This window comes from Saccopteryx leptura, chromosome 2, assembly GCF_036850995.1.
Source record: "Saccopteryx leptura isolate mSacLep1 chromosome 2, mSacLep1_pri_phased_curated, whole genome shotgun sequence".
NCBI classification, from domain to species: domain Eukaryota; kingdom Metazoa; phylum Chordata; class Mammalia; order Chiroptera; family Emballonuridae; genus Saccopteryx; species Saccopteryx leptura.
Window position 1 is genome coordinate 362917824 of NC_089504.1, and position 22201 is coordinate 362940024.

General features: G+C 46.0%; 1 protein-coding gene across 2 annotated transcripts in view; it reads left to right on the forward strand.

The window, feature by feature from the left end:
* The first annotated feature begins 3445 nt into the window (after window positions 1–3445).
* COX10 (cytochrome c oxidase assembly factor heme A:farnesyltransferase COX10) overlaps window positions 3446–22201 on the forward strand; it is a 106193-nt gene continuing 87437 nt past the window's right edge. Inside the window, exons 1-4 of one of the 2 annotated variants that reach the window (XM_066364918.1) lie at window positions 3446–7330; window positions 7381–8030; window positions 13606–13739; window positions 15547–15868. In XM_066364918.1, coding sequence (XP_066221015.1) covers window positions 7988–8030; window positions 13606–13739; window positions 15547–15868 — 499 coding nt within the window. In that variant the 5' untranslated portion in view covers window positions 3446–7330; window positions 7381–7987. Of the gene's footprint in view, window positions 7331–7380; window positions 8031–13605; window positions 13740–15546; window positions 15869–22201 lie in introns of those variants that run through there. The other variant, XM_066364919.1, reaches the window with a different exon arrangement.

Genomic DNA, 22201 nt, shown 5'->3' on the forward strand with positions numbered 1-22201 from the left:
CTTTTTTTTTTTTTTTTAGAGAGCTAAACTATTCAATTTAAACAGCTATCAGATTATATCCTTTTAATATTTTTGGCAGTAAAAGAACCTATCTTTTATGAAGCAATCATATGCACACTATGGATGGTAGTGTAATTTGTTTTAAACTCCTTTAAAAAGTTAAAAGTTGGCATTCTTAAGTTGGTTTCTAAATTATTCTTTAATCTTTTTTTTTTTTCTGGTCTATATAATCCCAAACCCTGTGAACCACTGGAATGTATCTTCAAATAGATTCTCAACAAGTGGAATCTTTTCTGAGCCCTTGCATTTCTGAGAACGCCTCCCTGTCCCGTCCCACTGAAAGACAAATTGCTGGGTATAAAGTTCTTAGCTCATAACTTTCCCCCCTCAAAACCCTGTGGAGTCATTTGGCAACGAACTGTTGCGGAGGAAATGTCTGAGACCGACCCAAAGTTTTGTGCTCTTGTAAATAAATTTCTAATGAATAGTTTCAAGTGTTTCTTTCTCTTTTACCCACTCATTATACCTACCTCCTTCTCAAGGCATTGCAAACCAGGTTCCCCAAGGACAGCCCACTGAGATAGGCTATGTGGTGCCTGATGGCCGAGGGACCTGATTCTAGTATCACCTAATGTCAGATCTAATGCCATGCTCTACTAGCCATTGTATCCTTGGACAGCGTTATGGGATGAATCATGACCCCCCCCCCCCCAAAGTATGTTGACATCCCATACCCTAGTACCTACAAATGCAACCTTAATTAGAAATAAGATCTTTGCAGATGTAGTCAAATTAAGATGAGGTCCTTAGGGTTGGCCCTAAATCAATAGTACTCCTGTTCTTACTAAGAGGGGAATTTTTTTATATAAGAGTCACACACACACACAGAATGCCTGGTGAAGGCAGAGACCAGAAGGAAGAAGGCCATAGGAAGACAGAAGCCAGGGTTCGAGTTTTGCCGCCATAAGCCAAAGAGGCTACCAGAAGCTGGAAGAAGCCAGGAAGAATCCGGCTCTGGAGGCTGCAGGTTTGGGGCACTGCCCACACCTTGAGCGCCAACTCCTGATTAAGGAGGCTATACAAACCTGTTGTCTTAAGCGCCTAGCGTCAGGCACTTGGCTAAGATGGCGCTAGGAAACGAATACAGGGTTCTCAAGGACTTTGAGCTTCTATGACTTTGTCTAAAAAAAAAGTGAATAATGTTAGCTGTAAGGTTGCTGAGAGGTTCAGTGCGATTAAACGAGATAACCCCTCTACATTCTGGCAAGGAGGAAAGAGCTAGTGAACAGAGCGGGGAGTGCGCAGTCCACGTGGACCGCACCACCACCATCACCGCCGCCGTCAGCTTCCTTGAGCCCCGTCTCGCCCAGGAACGCTCGCTTTCTTTTTCTGGACTCTTGACATTTTTACACAAAGCTTATGTGATTTTTATAAATAAAATAATGTCATTTTTCTTAACGGGATTCCAGGCCCACCCCCAAACACTTTGGATTCTGTAGATCTTTCCTGGGCTTCTGGAATGAATAGTTAATGTGAAGGTGTCCAGAAATGAACTCTCGTTAAGTACCGAAAGGACGATATAATTTTTAAGCGATGGACCCGCCATTGGAATTCCGGCTCTATAAATACGGAAACGGAGGTTGAAGGAAATTGAACCCAGTCAGAAGAATGTAAAACTAAGTAATTTTTTGAGGCCACACTTCAATAACTTTCCTAGTTTGATGAAATGTGAAACTCTAGACTACGACAAAAAAAAAAAAAAAAAGCCAGGTAATGAGGACTCTATAATACATTAAATATGGGAGACAGCCCAGAATTAAGGTTAAGAACACGTGAAATCAGACAGGATTAAGTTCTAGCTGGAGCACTTACTTTCTACCGAGGCAAACTTGGGGGGAAATTATTTAACCTTTCAAGGTCTCAAGCTCTTCATCTGAAAATGGGAATAGCATGTATCAGAATTGTTGTGAAAAAAAGAGAGAGATTGTCATGATAAAGCATCCCATACACCAGTGGTCCCCAAACCCCGGGCTGTGGACCAGTACCGGTCCGTGGGCCATTTGGTACTGGTCCGCAGAGAAAGAATAAATAACTTACATTTCCGTTTTATTTATATTTAAGTCTGAACGATGTTTTATTTTTTAAAAATGACCAGATTCCCTCTGTTACATCGTCTAAGACTCACTCTTGATGCTTGTCTCTGTCACGTGATACATTTATCCGTCCTACCCTAAAGGCCGGTCCGTGAAAATATTTTCTGACATTAAACCGGTCTGTGGCCCAAAAAAGTTTGGAGACCACTGCCATACACAGTAGGTGCTAACTATATGGTACATTTGCAAACATGCATTGACATCTATTTCAAATAAGGAAACATCATCATCATCTTCTGCTATTTTCTCAAACATACAAATGCAGAGGGGAAAAAAAGAGAGGATATTCCACTGATGAGAACTAGCAACTAATTTTAGAAAAGATACGATGTCCATGCTTCCCAGTGGCTTATTACTTCAGGAGTCACTTTCCTGGAATTCTCTTATTAGTTCACCTTTAGCAAGTCTCCTTGCATCTTAGAATACTCTTGTTTGATAATATTGGTGAAGCATTTACCAGAATATATAAGGTCCATTTTTAAGGGTTCCTAGTCCTAACTATAAACTGTCTATTGAAGGATATTTATGGTTTATGGTTTTTTTGACCTAGTGCCCAATAGGATGTGTCACCTGCTACCCTTGGAACATTTCCCCACATTCTTCACGAGGCTCCGAGATGCTGGGGTGGGTACCAGGAAAGGGGTGGCATTCCTGATGTGGAAAGCAGGGCGTTGTGACATCAGCAAGGGGGTTGGGCACACAGTAAACAGAGAAGAAACAAGACACACAAAAAAACAAACCTACACAAAACAGCTTCTTCTATTTTTGTGTTATTTCGATCATTCTGTATCGTATCATATCAGAAACAGGCACCATACACAGTATTCAAATGTCTTTTATTTTTGTTAAACATGACGCGCTTTTCAGATACCTGCCGGGATTCCAGGTGTTTCTTCACGTCACCTGTCTTCAGCGAGCTGTGGTGCTAGGCTGCTCGGCCCTGCTGTCCTGGACCAATACATGTATCACTTAGGATGCGATGACAACAGACCACACAGTAGCTTCAGCACAGGGTGCCGGTAGCAGTAAGTCTGCACGGAGATGTCCCAGACTCGGCACAGTTTCTCCATAAGAAACCGGCTTTCTTTTCCCACTGTGCTTCTCAGCATGTTACTTTTTTTTTTTTTTTTGTCCTCATTCTTGTCACTTCATAGTGGCAAGATGGTGGCCTCAGTGTCAGGAATGACAAGCTCAGCCCTGCTTCCTGAGAATGAAAGCAGAGAGGCATGCCCAGCTTTTTCAGCAGTAAACAAAGTTATTCCCAGAAACCCTGCCAGCAGGCTTCTCCTTCTGTCTCTGCAGCCCACGCTGGGTAATCAGGGCACCTCCCTCTGGACAAACTCTGGGAAGGCTGTCCAGGCAAGCATGAATACTGCTGCTTTGACGGACTGCGAGCCACCAGGACTCCTCTCCTGGGCCGGTTCTGTTTTCTGCATTTCTGAACCACACGTTTCACTTTTGCTATAACAGAATCTTGGAGAGCATCAAGCCGTGGGGCTGGACAAGAGCTGCAGGAGGTTACAGCTGAGGTGTATAACACTTGATTGGAGTGACCTTGGGCTAGGGTTCTATTCTGTTGTTATCGGTCACCTTGGAAGAACTGTTAAGGGGTCCTAGGCGCTGACTTAAGCTACTCAAGTGCAGCAGAGGCTGATTTGTAAACTTTAATCTGTACACTTAAGAGTGGAACATCTCTTCAAAAACAGAACTCAACATGGTTACCTGCTCCGGCTCCATACCCACCCCTCTATTTTGCGTCTAGGTGAAGCCGGGAGTCTGCAAATCACGCTCCTGAAAGCTTCCTGTTTGATGGGTAGGATGAGGAATATACTTTAAGAGAGGAAAATCCAAAGGCCAGGGATCTCAAGAGACAAAATCCAAAGAGAGGACGCAGAGTTGAAACCCAGTGTTTTAACCCCTTTGGTCTCACTCTAAAAGCTTGACTGTTAGCGACCTGCCCATGAGCATCCTTGTGCTTCACTTCTCCAGGGTAGCGCTCTTTTCTGAGGGTGGGGCGCCCTCAGCCTAAAGAACGTGAAGTCGAGCTTGCTCCGGAGTACCAGCTCTCAGTGAGAGGCAAACGGGGTGACGACCAGAGCCAGGGAAGTCGGGTGAGCTGCAGGAACACATCTGTGAAGTTAATGTCCACTCACCGTATCACAAATCCCCTAACAGACTGGGGCTGACAGTCCAAACCCCATTCCTCAACAGCAGCGAAAAGACATACAAATCCTTATTATTTTAAAAAACAACAACTACACTTCACTTTTCCTAGATTCTGGGTTCTATCAACTTTAAGCTGCTTTATTACAACCCAACCCATTTTTGAATAGTACACCCCCAAACTTCCCTTCTAACAATAGTTCTTAAAGAACTATTAACATTTTACTTTTGCTGTCTTTTGAGGCATACAGGGAATCGTGTAACTGTGAGAGCTCACTGCGAGCCAGGCACAGTGGGTTGGAAAACCTAGAGTAAGAGCGTGTGTTAACAACTGAGAGCTTTGTTGGTTCCTCGGGTAATCAGTCCAGGGCTAGGAAGGCAGCTCCATGTCCAGTATGTTCCCAAAGCTCCACCTAGTTTGTGGCTCTGCTGCCTTCTGTGTGATCACACGTAGCTTGGACCTTGTGATCTAAGATGTTCAAGTTCCAGCCATCTCATCTGAGTTCTAGCAAGCAAGGAAAGACTGGCTCTCCACTGCTAAGGACATTTAGAAGTTACACACATCACTTCTGCTTACATCCCATTGACCAGAATTAGTCACCATGTCACACCACGCTGCAAGGGAGGCCTGGAATGGCGTCTTTATTCTGGACTTTAAAAGAGTTAGCACCTACTCAGAAGTCATGTCATAAGTGCTGCAACATTAAAGAAAAGAGGAGCTATTATCTAGGTCAACTTTGATACCAACTTTTAACAAACGAGACACAAACCTCTATAGTGATTATTTAAAATCATGTTTAAAAATACACAAACAAGTGACAACTGTAGTTAATGACCATATTAACATAAAATGACACAACTCAACTTGCAATGATTATAATTAAAAATCATGCTGTTAACTAAAAATGTTAATTCTTTTTATCTCTTTCCATAAGCAATATTAACAAAATAGATAACTAAAAACATAATCATATCTTACTTGAAAAGTAATATCCAGATATCCAAAGTTAAATAAATATGTGTAATTGTGAGACCCTGCATCATTTCACTAGTGAAAAAAAGCTACAGTAGAATGAGGAGCCAAAATAATAATAATGATGATGAGAAGGAAAAAACATTGGCCTGGATGTCTAAAGACAAAGCTTTATTACTTAAATTACTTACCCTACCTGGACCTCAGTCTCTAAAGCTTTATGAAATGAGAATTTTGAGTTACATGGATATTGGAGAGCTATCTCTATAAACCCTATTACTCTACACGAACTGAAGGACAAAGGTTCTGTACGGCGTTTTCTAAGGAAACTTGTCCAGGAAAAGTAAGTCTCATGAAGCAAGACAGATTGAAACCAGGAAGTCTGATTTTCCTTAGAATAAAAACTGTCAATGCGAATATATCCAGTCTCCAAAACGGCTTGTTCATGTTTGGCTTTGTGTGTAAAGCTAGCATTTCCCAAGTTTTCATGCTCTTCAGATCAGCAATACGTCTAGGTCCACAGTGATGGATTGTGACCGGCCAAGTAATCACAGCAATCCCCTTCTGTTTCCTCAGCCTTCCTTGCAGGGATGCGTGGCCAAATCGATATATATGGCCATGAAACCGTCTTCTTTCCAGAGGTACCTCTGGGGATTATTTTTCAGGAATATGCTTTGGTGCTATTGACCTAGGCTAACCTGATTACAAATGTTAGGTAGATGAATGCATTTCCTGGCCGATCAAGCCAGAATGTATTCATCTTTTAGGCATTTCTCCCATAAAACATTTACTCTGGTTTCTCTCAATAAATAATAACCTATGCATTCATTTGTGTATTTGATCATACCCTGGCCCTGTGTTTGGAAGGGATTTTAAATGAAGTAAAATCCACTGGCCAAGAAGGAACAATGTCTATTAAACTCCTTGTCTATCATAAGCCTAGAGAATTGGGGAATTCATACCTTCCAAGTAAGTACATGAAATAAAACAGTCCTGTTAATCAACAACCTTTTAGACATAACTGTGTTGTCAAGTTAAAAAGAAAATCTAAAATCCAGTAATTCTGTTTCACATGCCCAAATCACTTGTGGGGCTTTAAAAAGAAAAGTGTAAGCCTTTCCATGCATTTCACAGCCTTTCTGATTTAACAGGTCTTGAGGTGGCTCAGACACCTGTAATTTTTTAAACCCTGCAGGTGATTGTGACAGGCAGCCAGGGGAAATACCCGTGCTTTATAAGTCACAGAAGCGAGGTCACAGCTTAGGTGAATAGGGCTGTATGGCACCGTGGAAATAACACGGCAACAAGCACAGAACTCGGCGGCTAGGTAACTCTGGATGGACGACTTAAACCTCCCTGCGCCTTCATGTGTAAATTCATGAAGGGGATGACATTTGCTGCACATACACACATCACATGTTTACAAAAACTCATGTACTATTAGGAGTTTCAAAACTTTCAACATAGTATTTAATCCGTACCTCCCCCCCTCCCCCCACTTTATGGCGCATCTTTCCCCTTCCTCCTCCTCTTCCTCCGAAGGAGTTCTGCAGCACCGAGTCCGGGACTGGCGGGCCCCGCCCCCACTGGTTCAGCGTGAGCTCCCAGGGCAGCCAGGGAGGTGGGGGGGGGGGGAGGGGGGGACGACACCACGTGTTTTCTCAGCGTCCCCGGTGCCTAGCAACGCCAGTCTCTGGCGAACCGAGACGGCTGTCACCTAACCGTTGAAGACAAACGGACACTGATTACCTCTCGCAGTTCCCAGGGACCTCTCTCTTCTTTTTCCACACTAGATCTTTTCTTTCTTCCGTGTACCTTAGTTGGGGCACCCCAACGTGGAGAAACGGCCGAAGGGGGCTGCGGAGAGACTCCTCGAGCACTCGTTCCACCAGTGACAGTGACAGCTCCTCAGCGCTCAGCCGTGGCAGGCGCTGGCGGCCCCGAGGAGACACTGTCCAATGTCGGGGGCCCTGACCATCCACCGCACACAACATGGGTCGTCCCTCCTCCCGTCGTACAGCTGTGGGTTCTGGGGTGCTAGGTCGGGAGGTGGAGCCAAGCTGAAATACACATCTTCCTCCCCTGCCCCAGACCCCCGAAGTCTGGACCGCGACCCGCACCGTCCCGGTCCTGAGACAGACACCCCGATGGCCCCTTCCCGGTGGGCGCGGGCGCACGCGGCCCCGCAGCGAGCACAGTCAAGCGGCAGCTGGGATCAGACGGGAGGGGTGCAGGCGTCGCTGCACAAACCGCTTCCTCTCGGCGATTTGGGCTCCAACAAGCGCGGGAGAGCAGGTCCCGGCGGCCCGGGAACTCTCCGCAGCCCGGCCGTGCCCGCGTGGATGCGGCCAGAGGCCTCCGGGAACCCCCGAGAAAGTCCAGGAACCCCCGGGAGTGGGACGCGCGGGCCCGCCCTCCGCCGGCGGCCTCTCCCTCGGAGGACATGGCCACAGCGCGCTCCCCTCGGTCCCCGAAAGCAGCTCAGCCCTCCAGATCTCCAGTCCACGTTCCCACGTGGGTCCGACTCCAGGCACCGACCGTGGCGCTCTACTTCCGCGTCCCGCCCTCCGGAAGTGACGCAACGGAAGCGCTTTTTCCCGCGGGGCGGGGCGGGGCGGGGGAAAAGATGGCGGCGCCCAGCAGCCGGTGAGGGGCGAGGCCACGGGGGAGCCCCGGGGAACGGCAGGACACGCACGTGATGGCCGCAGCCCCGCACACTCTCTCCTCGCGCCTCCTGACAGGTACTGCATCGCTCTCGGGCGAGACTTTGGGGAGAGTTCTCTTCTTTTATTGCCACGTGCTTCCGGCTGGCTGCAACCTTGGGAGCCCTTGGCGAGGTCGGCTGGGGACCTGACCTGTGGCGGCTGGATGTGTCCTTCGAGTGGCGTGAAGTGCAGAGGCCACTGAGCCTGGGGGCTAGTCCTGCAATGCAGTTCTCGGTGGTGCACGCGCGTGCGCCCCGCTACCCTGCAGGGTGACCCCCCATGGAGCGGAGGCTGCAGAGAGGGGACCCGGCAGAGCCGTAGGGAGCCCCGGGGCCCGGCCACGCGGCCGGGAAGGACATGGGGAAGCGCAGCGCCTCGGCTCAGCGGCCTTCTTGCCGTGTGAACGGTCGCCACGGTGACGGGGATGGAAAGGATGATGACAGCTGCAGACGCGACCTCCAGCGCGGCCCCCTGTTGGGCGGCGTAGTCCTCGCTGTCATCTTCCCGCTTGAAAAACCGGCACCAACTTCTCTGTGGAAGCTGTAACGCGCTTCCTTGGCCCCGGGCGAGGGTTTTTGATCCAGTGTCACCTTTGCAGAGACGCCCACCCTGTCTACTACCTTCTGTCTAGCGGTAGAGCTTCTGGCCGTCCGTCTCCTCCACGTCTCCCGTGGCGCCCTCGTGATGGCTCACAAGTCTGAGTGTGTATTTATGCACTGACTTATCTGAAATGTCTCCCAACCAGAATATGAACGTTGTGAGGGTAGGAACTCTTCTCCCGCTCACCTCTGTGACCCCAGTGTCCAGAAGAGTCCCTGATGCCCCCGTTGGCTCTCAGCCGTGATTTGTGAATGAATGAAATTTGTCCAGATGGAGGTACTCAAGAGGACATTGAGGAATTACTTTGCCCCCTGTGGTTTAAGGATGATAACTAATGGTTCTGGAAGGAAGGGGTTGATGCTGGTCTAGATTGGGGATGGATAGGAGAATCCAGCGACGCCCTTTTTGGCCAAATTCCAGGAACATTATTTTTCCGGCCTCCTGTTTCACAAACTCTCTGGAGCATCTGGCAGTATTGATCACTGAATCTATGAAGTTCCTTCCCCCTCCTTTTTTTTGCTCATAGCATTGTTATTTTGGGGGGGTCTTTTCTGGTCTGTGGGATCTCAGGGCAAATCATTTGACTTTTCTGAGATTGAGTTTACTCATCCATAAAGTGCAGTTGAATTATAATAGATGATTTCAAAGGTCTCTTCTGGTTCAAAGGTGGGAAGAGGGTGGGGAGTGGGAGGGGATAGAGATGGCCCTTAGGATGGTAGTTGTTGAAACTTAGGGAAGTGAACCGGGCTCATAAGTCTAGGATTCTGTTTGAATTAACTTGTTACCTTCTACCATCCCTGACTGTGAGTGTTCTTTGATCCTGACTCTAAACACTCATTCTCAGAGACCTTAGCCTTCCTTCCTTCCTTTCTTTCTTTCTTTCTTTCTTTCTTTCTTTCTTTCTTTCTTTCTTTCTTTCTTTCTTTCTTTCTTTCTTTCTTTCTTTCTTCCTTCCTTCCTTCCTTCCTTCCTTCCTTCCTTCCTTCCTTCCTTCCTTCCTTTTTTTCTTTCCTTTTCTTTCTATCTTTCTTGTTTTTCTCTTTCTCTCTTCCTCTCTCCCTCCCTCTCTCCTTCCTTCCTTCCTCCTTCCTTTTCTTTTTTTTCTCTTCTCCCTTCCTCCCTCCTTTCCTCCCTCCCTCCCTTTTCCCCTTTTTCCTTCCTTCCTTACTTCCTTCCTCCTTCCTTCCTTCCTTCCTCCTTCCTTTTCTTTTTTTATTTCCTTCCTTTTCTCCCTCCCTCCCTCCCTTTTTCCTTTCTTTCTTTCTTTCTTTCTCTCTTTCTTTCTTTCTTTCTTTCTTTCTTTCTTTCTTCCTTTCTTTCTTTCTTTCTTTCTCTCTTTCTTTTCTTCTTTCTTTCTATTAAGTGAGAGGAGGGGAGGCAGAGAAACATACTCCCATATGCTCCCTGACCTGGACCCAGCCAGCAAGCCCCGTACTGGGTGACGTTCTGCCCAACTGGGGCCATTGCTCTGTTGCTCAGCAGCCCAGCTTTTTTAGTGCCTGAGGTGAGGCCAGGGAGCCATTCTCAGCACCCGGGGCCAACTTTACTCAAACCAATTGAGCCATGGTTGCAGGAGGGGAAGAGAGAGAGAGGGGGAGAGAAACATAGATACTTCTCATGTGTGCCCAGACCAGGGATGGAACAGGACATTCACAAGTCAGACTGATGCTCAACCACTGAGCCAACCAGCCAGGGCCTCAGCCTTTCTTAGTGTTTGAGTTATCACCTCTGTACAGAGGGTTTTCTAATTCGCGTTCCTCAGAATAGCCTGTCAGTTCTGTACTTGAGCTTCTGTAGGACAGTTCCACTTGGCCGCTCATGATCCTCAGGTCCCAGTAAGTGGGCTGTGTATGCATAGTGTCCACGGGTTTGTTGTTGGGTCAGTCTTTCCAGTGTTGGTGGGAAGGAGTTAATAGCTTAGCTTCTTGAAGTTATGAACAGAATTGCCAAATTCAAGAAATCTGCTAGTAAGTGGCCTACCTGATATACTACTTGGATCAGCCACCCTAAGAGCCTGATGAGGAGTAACAGAGGGGTAACCACAGACTATGTTAGGTATCGCGTGGTCATGTCTGATATTGCTTCTAAAAATCCAAGGTATGTAATAGCCGTTAGAAGAAAATTCAGGACCTTCCGCTACTTGTCTGCCCACCTCACTTTTTTTTTTTTTTTTTTTTTTTTTTGCATTTTTCTGAAGCTGGAAACAGGGAGAGACGGTCAGACAGACTCCCGCATGCGCCCGACCGGGATCCACCCGGCACGCCCACCAGGGGCGACGCTCTGCCCACCAGGGGGCGATGCTCTGCCCATCCTGGGCATCGCCATGTTGCGACCAGAGCCACTCTAGCGCCTGGGGCAGAGGCCAAGGAGCCATCCCCAGCGCCCGGGCCATCTTTGTTCCAATGGAGCCTCGGCTGCGGGAGGGGAAGAGAGAGACAGAGAGGAAAGCGCGGCGGAGGGGTGGAGAGGCAAATGGGCGCTTCTCCTGTGTGCCCTGGCCGGGAATCGAACCCGGGTCCTCCGCACGCTAGGCCGACGCTCTACCACTGAGCCAACCGGCCAGGGCTGCCCACCTCACTTTAAAAGCCCTCCGATCATGACTCATTGCTGATGGTGGGTAGTGAATATGGCCACGTTTCCATATTTTTAATGTATCTGTCATAAACTCTGTGTATTCAAACCTAAATTTGTTAACAGAGGGCTGAAACGTCTGAATTTCTAGGCACCAATTCATGCAAATGGAGCATGCTTTGACTAACTGAAGTGTTTTCATCATTTGAAAGCACAGTTTCCTAGCTGGTTTTCTTTTCTTACCATCATTCTGTAAAGTCTCAGTTTTACCCCTTCGGCATGAGAGAGATTTTTATGGGGGTTATTTTCTCTCCCAGCAACATGCATTTCTTCCTGGATCTGAAGAACTAAAAACTGGTTTTGAAATTTAGAACCAGATCAATAAAAGTTTGATGTCTTCTAGACAGAATTATTTACTATTCAAATCTGATTATCTTAAAGAATAATGTTAAGTCCAAAAAGGGAAAGTATATGCCATCAAAATTATAAGTAAAACTGAAATATCAGAAAACTGATTTCAAGAAATCTCAAAAAAAAAAAAAAACCCACTGCTTTTCCTTAATATTGTACATACATAAGCAGGTAATTACACATTCATATCTATGGAATACCAGCATTTCATCATTAACTGAGGTTTGAGAATCTGATTTCAGTGCAGAAGTGACTTTATCTCCAGTCTAAGATAATTACTGTGTATTCCCAGGGGCAGTGCTATAGTTCTTCCCACAGTCCAAGTAAACTATGCGGTGATCCAGTCATCAAACATTGTTGCATTGTTACATGGGAAGCAGTCTGCTCTCTGTTGTGTAGCAAAAGGTAAGACCCTGCTACCAAGGAACTAAAAAATATACTGGAAACAGGTGGAAAGAATTTGCATTAAGATGTGCCCCAAAAAAGAGTATCAAGTAATAGAGTAGTTTGAAAGGGACTTGGAAAATTTGACAGGTGAGGCAAGCAGCCTCAGGCAGGCGAACAGCAAGTAGGTGAACAAGTTGTGAAGTGCGATGATGAGACAACATTGCTGCAGTGAGTCAGTAACGTACATGTTTGGGTGGATAGTGGATGTATTTGGGGCGTCAGGAAGAAAATCGTTGGCTTTATGGGAACTAAATTGGACAGGGAAGCCCATCACTGAAGTCGAGGTGACTGGCTCTAATTGGTACGACTTCACTCTAGTCCACATGTAAGATAATAAGGGTCTGGGTAGCAGGTATGGGAGGAAGTAGACAGATCTGACCTGTCTTTCATAGTCGACTGGAGTTGATGTTATTCAAGGATAAAGGAAAATCCAAGGTGCTCCCGAGGTGTAATGGTTTATCTGCAGTGTGGGTGAGAAGAGCGGGATCTTAAAGACAGTACTGCAGCCCATCCATGGAGACGCTCAGAGAGCCATTGGAGATAGACACAACGACTCTAGAAATACGTGGAAGATGAAAGATCACCCTATACTTGCGCTTGCTCAGGGGCAGTAGGAACACAACTGACTTAAAGTGGCAGACACAGCAGGAGAAGACACCAGAGGAAACTAGTGATGAGTGAAAGGCAGCAGGAAACCAGGACCCCTGAGTGTCACGGGACCGTGGCAGGAGAGGCTTAGAAAAGGAGCGTCTATTGCTATCACGATACTGTGGGAGGCTGGGCTCGGATGAGACCTTATGCAGAAGCATTGGATTTGTTAATATTCGAGAGGTTTAGAAGAATGATTCAAAGCCAAATTTCTGCCTGCCTGACCTGCGGTGGCGCAGTGGATAAGGTGTCGACTTAGAATGCTGAGGTCACTGGTTCGAAACCCCGGGCTTGCCTGGTCATGGCGCATAGGAGAAGCACCCACTACAAGTTGATGCTTTGTGCTCTTCCCCCCCCACCACCACCCTTCTTTCCTTTCTCTAAAACATCAGTAAATAAAATCTTTACTTAAAAAAAAAGCCAAATTCCCATACAGCAAAAATATCTTCTTTATAACGAGATTGATGAAGTCATACTTTATTGAGAACTATTTCTCACTCCTTTAGTTGGTTTACCTGACACAGCCAGAATATTAATCTGAAATATAGCTTCCAGTTTGCATTTGTTTATTGAGAAAAATTATGCTTCTCATTCTATATCTTTTTTAAAAAGTGATTGAACTGATTATTTTATATTTCTTTCCTAAAACTATCTGTAGTGCTGTCATTTTGGCATTTGATGTAACAAAAGCATAATGATCCTGAAATGAAAGATTTCCCTATCGCCTGATGGAAGAATTCCGCCGACTTAATCAGGGAGTGAGGCTGATAGATTGTGTTTATTTACAAATCCGGATTCGATCATTCCACACCTACAACCCGTCCCATATCCATTGCTTACCATGGTGCACGCACTGCTTCTATAGGGGCGGTCCTTCGTTGGGTGAGAAGCATTCATCGTTTTAACATCTCCCCCTCTTCCGTCTCCGTGACAGGCTGGGTCGGAGGATGTGCCTGGTACCTAGAGAGAAGAGCCCTGCAGGAGTCCCCCCACCAGCGCCTGCGTCTCTTTAGGAACGGCAGTAAGCAGTGGATGACATCCCAGCACTTGACCTTCCTCAGACGCACGGTACGTTCTGTGTGGGAAGACCTTCCCCTCGCTGCCCCCTGCCTTTACTTTCTCCGCAAGTGGGCACTTCAGGAACTCGTTTTGTGGGCAGAGTAGTAAGAGGTGCTGCTAGGAAAGGACTTTTATGTAGTGTCCTTTCCAGCCTATTGAGACCCCTTCGTCCCTTGTTTGGATCATGCTTGACTATAACCAGAATAATTCTGGCGTTTGAGCATAAAAGTCTGATCTCGAACTTACTAATTAAGTTTGGGGCAAGATTGAAAATATCTAGCATGTTTTGAAGAGGCTAATATTAGGGAAAGCTGAACTGTTTATCATCCAGCTTTTAAAATGCTTTTAAAAGTTGTGACTACATCAGGAATAACAGAAATAATTGTTCCAAGTCTTTCAGACCCGTGCACTTCTGACTCAGACATATTGAGCTTTTAGTAATTCGCTAGGCATTTTGCAGTGGGCACTGATGCTATCACTCAGTCCCCTTGAAGGCCTGTATCTCGACCAGTTAGTTCCATGATCATTGTGGGCAACATGGTAACTGGCTCTAAATGGCCAGTGAGGGCATGTGGCATTTTGTCAAATAGAAAAGTATCACAGGATGGAGAAATGATAGCTAGAAACTCGTAATTATAGTGCAAGCATGAAGGAATAGCGAATTTTTAATCTATAATCTTATTTGACGTTTCTCTTATCTTTTTTTTAAACTTAAAATGCACACTTTTTAACTTAAAAGTTAAAGTCTCATAACCCTTCCTGTTTTGGAAAGAGATTTTCATTTTCAGTAATGTTCAGATTTTTATGTTGAGGTTTCAAGGATAATGGATATTTAGATGAGAGAAACTCAAATATGTATTATACCTTTTTTTTTTTTTTTAACAGATACAGAGAGAGAGTCAGAGAGACGGATAGATAGGGACAGACAACAGGAACGGAGAGAGATGAGAAGCATCAATCATCAGTTTTTCATTGCGACACCTTAGTTCATTGATTGCTTTCTCATATGTGCCTTGACTGGGGGGCTACAGCAGACCGAGTGACCCCTTGCTCAAGCCAGCGACCTTGGGTCCAAGCTGGTGAGCCTTGCTCAAACCAGATGAGCCCGCACTCAAGCTGGCGACCTCGGGGTCTAGAACCTGGGTCCTCCGCATCCCAGTCCGATGCTCTATCCACTGCGCCACTGCCTGGTCAGTATATTATACCTATTTTTAATGCAAGCAGAACTCCGGATTTCTTCATGAGGTTGTATTCCTAAGACTGGTGTGTGTAATAGAAAAGTCTAACTAGTCATCAGGATAGGTGGCTCCCCTGTGACTAACGGGTTGTTGAATCTTGGCTTTGTCTGTTTCTCAGCCTTGATTTTCTCATCTGTAGATTAAAGAGAGAGGACCTCTAATAAGGACTCCTCTTCTTTACAACAACTGTTGCAAAGCTTAAGTGAGTGAGCACTATAAGCTGCAACAATATAGAATGTAAAACTATAAACTGTTGCAAAGCTTAAATGAGCCATATAAACTGCAACAATATACATTGTGTATCTTTTCTTTTAAGGAACTTAAATTCCAAGGATTTTTCTAAACCACAGAACTTGAAAACTATGGCTGAGGCGTTCATTGTATTCTCCTTATCTCTCAGTCTAATGATCTCCTGTAACAAGGGCTCTAATGTTAGTTCACTGTCATGTATCTGTCACGTTCTAGGAGATTTATTTTTTTAAATTCCCTGAACGTTGGATGGATGGAAGCAGTAACTACACAACCATTCGGGCGCAGTTTGGGCTTCGCATAGTGACATGTAACCCTTTTACATTTAGTATGTCACGCAGCTGGCCAGGAGCCTCAGCCAACAAGCAAAGCCGAAGTCAGAGCCCGTGGCCTCCCCTTTCCCCGAAAAACCGTCCCCGACTGAGGCCAACACAGAAACGTACCAGACGAAACCTCTTCCGCCGTCTAGCCTGTCTTTGCCCAGAAAGCCGAACGAAGAGGCCTGGGCAGAACTCGGATCCGGCCCCGTGGTCAGAGGCCCGGTTGACGTGGGGGAAGAGAGGAAAGAGGAGAAGCAATGGAAGGAGATGAAGCTGTGTGTGGACGACCTGCCGGGGATTCTGGCCCGACTGTCCAAGATCAAGCTCACAGGTACTCTGTTTTTCCCGTGTCGTTAGCTGCGCGCTCGAGGCTTCGTGTTTAGTTAAACCAAAAGCGAATTTTATTGCCTGTCTCAAAAGGAGCGTTTTGAAACTGCAGATCTGCTTAGTATTTTACCGCTGCAGTTTGATTAGAGTCTGAAATCAAAATCAAATTTTCTACAGTCTGTCTCCGCAGCATTGTAAATAGTGTTGCACTACCCAGATTGTACTAGAAATACTCTCCTTTACTTGGAATTAAATAGGGTGCGTACCTGCTTATTTCCTGTCGTTTGTGTGTTTCCACCTGCTGTTCTTTACAGAGGCAGGAAGACGGTGCATTCTGCTTGTGTGAGTTCTTGAGACGGGCTCTTTGCTGCTGGGCTCAGTGTGCAGTGGGCGGAGGGACAGTGGCCGCTGACGCGCAGCTCCCCGCTGCTGTGCTTCCTGTAGGACTTCCGGGGTCGTCCTGAGTGTGCAGGGGCGCTGGTGCTGCTCCAGAAGGGCTTTAGAGCTGGATTGATTGATTTATTTGTTTGTTTTTTGCATAATTGTAGCAAGCTGCACCAAATTTGATTGCATGCCTTTGGGTATTCAACCATCAGAATGTCTTTGGTTGTTGCAGCCACCCCCTGAGTCAGGTGAAGCTTTGTCATTGTCATCCCATCCCGTAGCTAAACTGGGACGTAGCTTCTGGGCTGACTGTTTAGAATGCATGTTCTGGGTCATCCTGCAGACTGAAGACCTGGGCTCTCCTCTTCTTGGGTGAGAATAAGGAGAAGAAAAGGGTAAATGACCAAGTTATACTAGGTCCTCTTTGAGGGACAGAAAGTAGTAAGTATTATTATTGAGTCACCTGACCAGTGGTGTCTCAGTGGATAGAGCGTTCACCTGGAATGCTGAGGTCCCAAGTATGAAACCCTGAGGTCACTGGCTTAAATGTGGGATCATTGACGTGATCGCAAGGTCACTGGCTTGACACCTAAGATCGTGGCTTGAGCCAGAGGTCACTGGCTTAGCTGGAGCCCCCCGGTCAAGACACATAGGAGAAGCAATCGATGAACAACTAAAGTGACACAATTTCTCAGTCTCTCTCCTCCCTCTTTCTCTGTCCCTTCCTATCTCTTTCTCTCTCTCAATTATCAATTAAATAAATAAATAAATATTATTGAGTTGAAATCAGCGAATAAACAGATGAGACAGAGAGAGAGGCTTTGGCGAGTAGAGAAGATCAAAGAAAGAGTGGTTTTTGTTTATTTCTCAAGAACATCAAGCCTGGAAGAAGGTGAAGCAGACACAGCTTCTTTCCTCGGTGACCAAGTTCACTTACAGAAAATCTTTCTCGGGGGGTGACACATGAGGAGGAGAGAGGATTGTGGGGGAGACGCAGATGTCGCTTCTCATGTGTGCCCTGACCGGGAATCGAACCTGGGACATCCACAGGCTGGGCGATGCTCTAGCCACTGAGCAAACTGTCCAGAGTCAATGTAAATAGTTTTTTAACATTTATTCTCATAATGCTTATTCCTTTAGGAGCAAAGAGGAAAGTATGATAGTCAGTTTAGGATTTCTTTTTTGAGGCCACAGCTTCCTTTCCTTCCTAGTAGCTATCGTATTGTTTTTCCTTTTACCTGCCTTACATTGTGGTTTCTCTAAATAGGCAGATGCAAGAGTTTGATATCTAAAACATGGTACCTAAAATCTAAAGCAGTAATTAACTTCCTCATTTACTAGCACACACCGGGCTGTGGGATGCACACCGACCCGCGGTTCCCTTGTCAGTGTGCAAGGGAGCTCTCTGGCCGCTCTCCCCCGGGATTCGGATCCCGCGGGCCGGGACAGGACCCAGAGGTCTGAGTTTCTGACAGGCACGCCAGGTCAGGTGGTGCCGGACCCCCTTTGAGAAGGAGGAGTAGGTGTTGTGGAGGCAGAGTGCCTGTACAGGCCTCCTGGTCTGGCTGGATGTGGGAGTGGACTCACCCGTGAGAGCCAGAGCGGTCCTGGTCCTCCGCACTGGACAGCGGGGAGGCCAGCCGGGCCGGCCCTGGACCACACAGGAGAATGACCCCAAAGCAGATGTCCCAGGAGAGGCCGCAGCAGCCTCCCACCCCTGTGGCCACAGGAGTCCCAGGCAGTAAATTTCCCCTCGCATCATTTTCTATAGTCCGTGCCCCGGGTTCTAGATGAGCTAATTGAATTAAAGTCATTTCCTCTCTGCTTATTGCATTTAAAGAGGCAGCACCCCCTCGGGGGACCCCAGCCCTCTTATTTGACCCTTTCCCTCCCTCTTTGGTTTATTGCTTGAATTTATGCATCTTGGAGTCAGCGGGATTTTTAATTTTTTTTTTTTTTTTTTTTACTTTGTCCATTGATTTCTTTTGTCCTCTTGAACATCTTGGGCAATTCATTTATAGGGAATGATAGCCGAGCAGGAATATCTGGGAATGAGCGATCGCTTTCATATTATAGAACTCGTCTTTCTCGTTGGCCTGTTCCTGTTTACAGCTGTGAGATACCGGGGAGAGTTCGCTCTAGAAGAGAGAAGGGCCGCGCGGTGACGGCCCGTCGGGCTGCTGGCTGGCAGAGCCGGTGCCTCGGCATTTGGGCCGGGATCTGGGCCAAACGTTCCCTGGTGCTAATGCCATTTACAGCTTTTTTTTTTCTTTTTTCTGTGAAAGGAAGTAAGATTGAGTTTATAAAGAAATAATATGTCTCTCTTGAGTTCCTTTTGCCAGCTGAGCTATTTACAATGTGTTCTTGGAGTTTGTTGGGAAGGACCACACCGGGGTAAAGAAATTTTGGATGAGGATCATAAGGCTCTTTGGTGACCAGACTGAATTTATACTTCATACAGGTCAATAAAAAGCAGACATTCTTCTGCTAAATAACATCTGTGCTGAAAAGCTATAACACATTTTCTGAGACCAGAACACTAAAATAGATTGTTTATTGGAACCAATAGATGATGTGGTTGATGGAACTGATAGAAAGGCTGTCGGTGTGTAGATTCTCCCCGATGCCGCAGGGCCTAGAATGTCAACTTTTATTAAAAGAAAAAAATAAAATAAAGAAACAGAAATGGAGGATACAGTTGTATTTTATTTAGATTGCTTGTGTAGTTGTGAGTGTATTTCTGTCTTTACCTATCAGATACTGTACAAGAGATTTTCCAAATGTTCATAGAAATATTAAGTAGAATTATAATTTCCTGAATTTTAATTTCTATTTTGAAATAATTGCCTTAGTAATTATATGCATATTAAATGTAAAAGTAGTATTTTTATTATTATACGTTTGCTTTAGAAAAAAGTAGAAAATACAGATAAGCAAAAATGAGCAGAATGGAACCCCTGTAATTCCATCCTCTCAAAATCATGACCATTTCATAGTTTTGGTGTATTCCAGAATTTTTTCCAGAATATATACCTCTCGTTCATATATTCTCACTTTTTAAACAAATATAAACTCAAAATGTAAATATTTTATGTAATTAAAAAAAATTACTCTTTGTTAATATGTTTACCTTGTTTTGGTGACTTTAAAATTTTTTTAAGTAGTGTTTTTTTGTTTTGTTTTGTTTTAAGACAAAAACATAATATACAAAAGGTCTCCTCCAGGCTGTGTAGTAACCAATACTTGCATGTAGGTTTTCTGCCTTTTTCTACGCACAGTCTGAGTTTTAATGTTAATATTAATAGTGCCTCTGGAATCCGACTGGCAAGGTTGGAATCTCTAGCCTACCATTTATTATTTTGTGATGATGGGCGCATTATTTTCAAATCTCTAAACCTCAGTTTCTTCATCTGTAAAATAGGAATAATCCTGCCTCGGAGGATTGTTGTGACATTGTATGAGATAATGCAGGCAAATAATTTTGTACTGAGCTTAACATATAGTAAGGGTTCAAGGAAGGTTAATTATCCTATCCTATTCTATTCCATTCTTATATTAATGCATATATAGTTTCTGTTGTGTTTGTGTTATAAAAATGGGATCATAATACACATTTTTTTGTTAATTTGCTTTCTTTCCTAAATGGACATGTTTCCTCATCAATGTTATTAAAACTAGCTCTTTTTTATTTGTTTTTAAGTGAGAAAGAAACAGGAAGGGACAGAGATGAGAAGCGTCAACTCACACTTGGCAGCACTTTAGTTGTTCATTGATTGCTTTCTCATATGGGCCTTGACTGGGGGGCTACAGTAGAGCCAGTGACCCCTTGCCCAAGCCAGCAACCTTGGGGTCGACGTGTCCATGATCCCACGCTCAAGCCGGTGACCCTGTGCTCAAGCTGGTGAGCCCACGCTCAAGCTGGCACCCTTGGGGTTTTGAACCTGGGACCTATTAGGAGTGGTCCCAGAACATACTTTGAGAACTCTCCTCATCTGGAGAACCCATTCAGCACCCTCTCCCCCACTTTGTACCCACTCTTCTCTCAGCAAACCTCACTACTCCCCACTTGAAACAGAAGCAGAATTGAGGTCTCATCCAGTGGGAACGCGGCAGCTTCCTGCTGATGCAGTGCATGTGCACTGTCACCCGGCACTGCCTCCCCTCTGCCCGTGTCCTCCCACCCTTCCTGCTGATGCAGTGCATGTGCACTGTCACCTGGCACTGCCTCCCCTCTGCCCGTGTCCTCCCACCCTTCCTGCTGATGCAGTGCATGTGCACTGTCACCTGTCACTGCCTCCCCTCTGCCCGTGTCCTCTCCAGCCTTCCTACTGATGCAGTGCATGTGCACTGTCACCTGGCACTGCCTCCCCTCTGCCCGTGTCCTCCCCGGCCTCCCAGCAGCCAGCAGTCGGGGCTCCGTCAGTGTGACACCGGGAGTCCCCTCACGGTCTGCGAGCCCCACCAGCTCCCCCTCCTCCGGAGACCGTGTTAACGGAATCTCTAAGAGGGGGCCCAATAATTGCTTCTCAATCCTGCAGGGCAGATGCGCCCAGGTGCCTAATTATCATTTTGGGGTATTATCCAGGGCTTGGTCTCCCGTTCGAAGCAAAGTATGGGAACACCTCATTTAGTAAGATTAAGGAATAAAACACACAAGGGAATTTTAAAGGAATGCTACAAAGCGCACTCTCTCTAAGTACTAAAAAGTTTTTACTCAAGAGCTTTATTTATTTATTTATTTATATCACAAGAAAGGAGATAGTGAACCTGGAGTTAATGAAAACAGGAAGTCTGACATCAGTGTTTGGTAAAACATTACCGGGTGCATCTTCACCTGTATCACCCTCGGTTATAGTTTACCTGTGGGGAGAGGTGTTTTTCATTTGGCATCCTCTCACCCTGTGGCCCGGTGCTGACAGGGCTTCTGCCTCCAACACGTGCTTACGGTGCACCCTCCTCACTGTCCCCGGGAGAACCCCTCCTCACCCTGAGGTCTTCAGCTCGGACCTCAGCTGGGAAGCCTTCCGAGGCGGGCAGCCCTTCCGTATTCCCTACAGCAGGGGTCCCCAAACTTTTTACACAGGGGGCCAGTTCATTGTCCCTCCGACCATTGGAGGGCCGGACTATAAAAAAACTATGAACAAATCCCTATGCACACTGCACATATCTTATTTTAAAGTAAAAAAACAAAACGGGAACAAATGCAATATTTAAAATAAAGAACAAGTAAATTTAAATCAACAAACTGACCAGTATTTCAATGGGAACTATGCTCCTCTCACTGACCACCAATGAAAGAGGTGCCCCGTCCGGAAGTGCGGCGGGGGCCGGATAAACGGCCTCAGGGGGCCGCATGCGGCCCGCGGGCCATAGTTTGGGGACCCCTGCCCTACAGCATCCTCGGCCCCCTCCGCAGAGGCGCTACCCCTGTGCGGGGGTGCCCGGTGGCTGGCCGGGTCTCCTGCACTGTGTGAGCACCGTGGGCGCCAGGGGCCGGGACCGCATCTCTCGCTGCCGCGGTGCCCATCCCCTCGCTCGCAGCTGGCACGTGATGATGCTCAGACGATAGACGCTCAGTGGAGAAAAAGGTATCGTGAACTCTGATGCCGCCGTTTGCAGAATTGTGAACAGATTGGCCTTTTAATTACAAATAATCAGTTACAGTAAGTCCTTACCTACTGTCACCATGAGTTCTGGGAAACTGACTTTAAGCAAAGCAACAAAACAACACCAGTTTTACTTCAGGCTCACTGAACCAAACAAGAGCTAAGTTGTGGTCACAGAAGTCACCCAACTTCCAAACGAAAACCCAAAGCACTGTTCATATTAAACTTTGAAATGAACGTGAGCTATTACATACATTTAAGCAGGCATACCAGATACACTAATAAATGTTAATTAATAAGGTATGAAGTCAAGTAACCTTAATTAATTAATTTATTTATTTTTACAG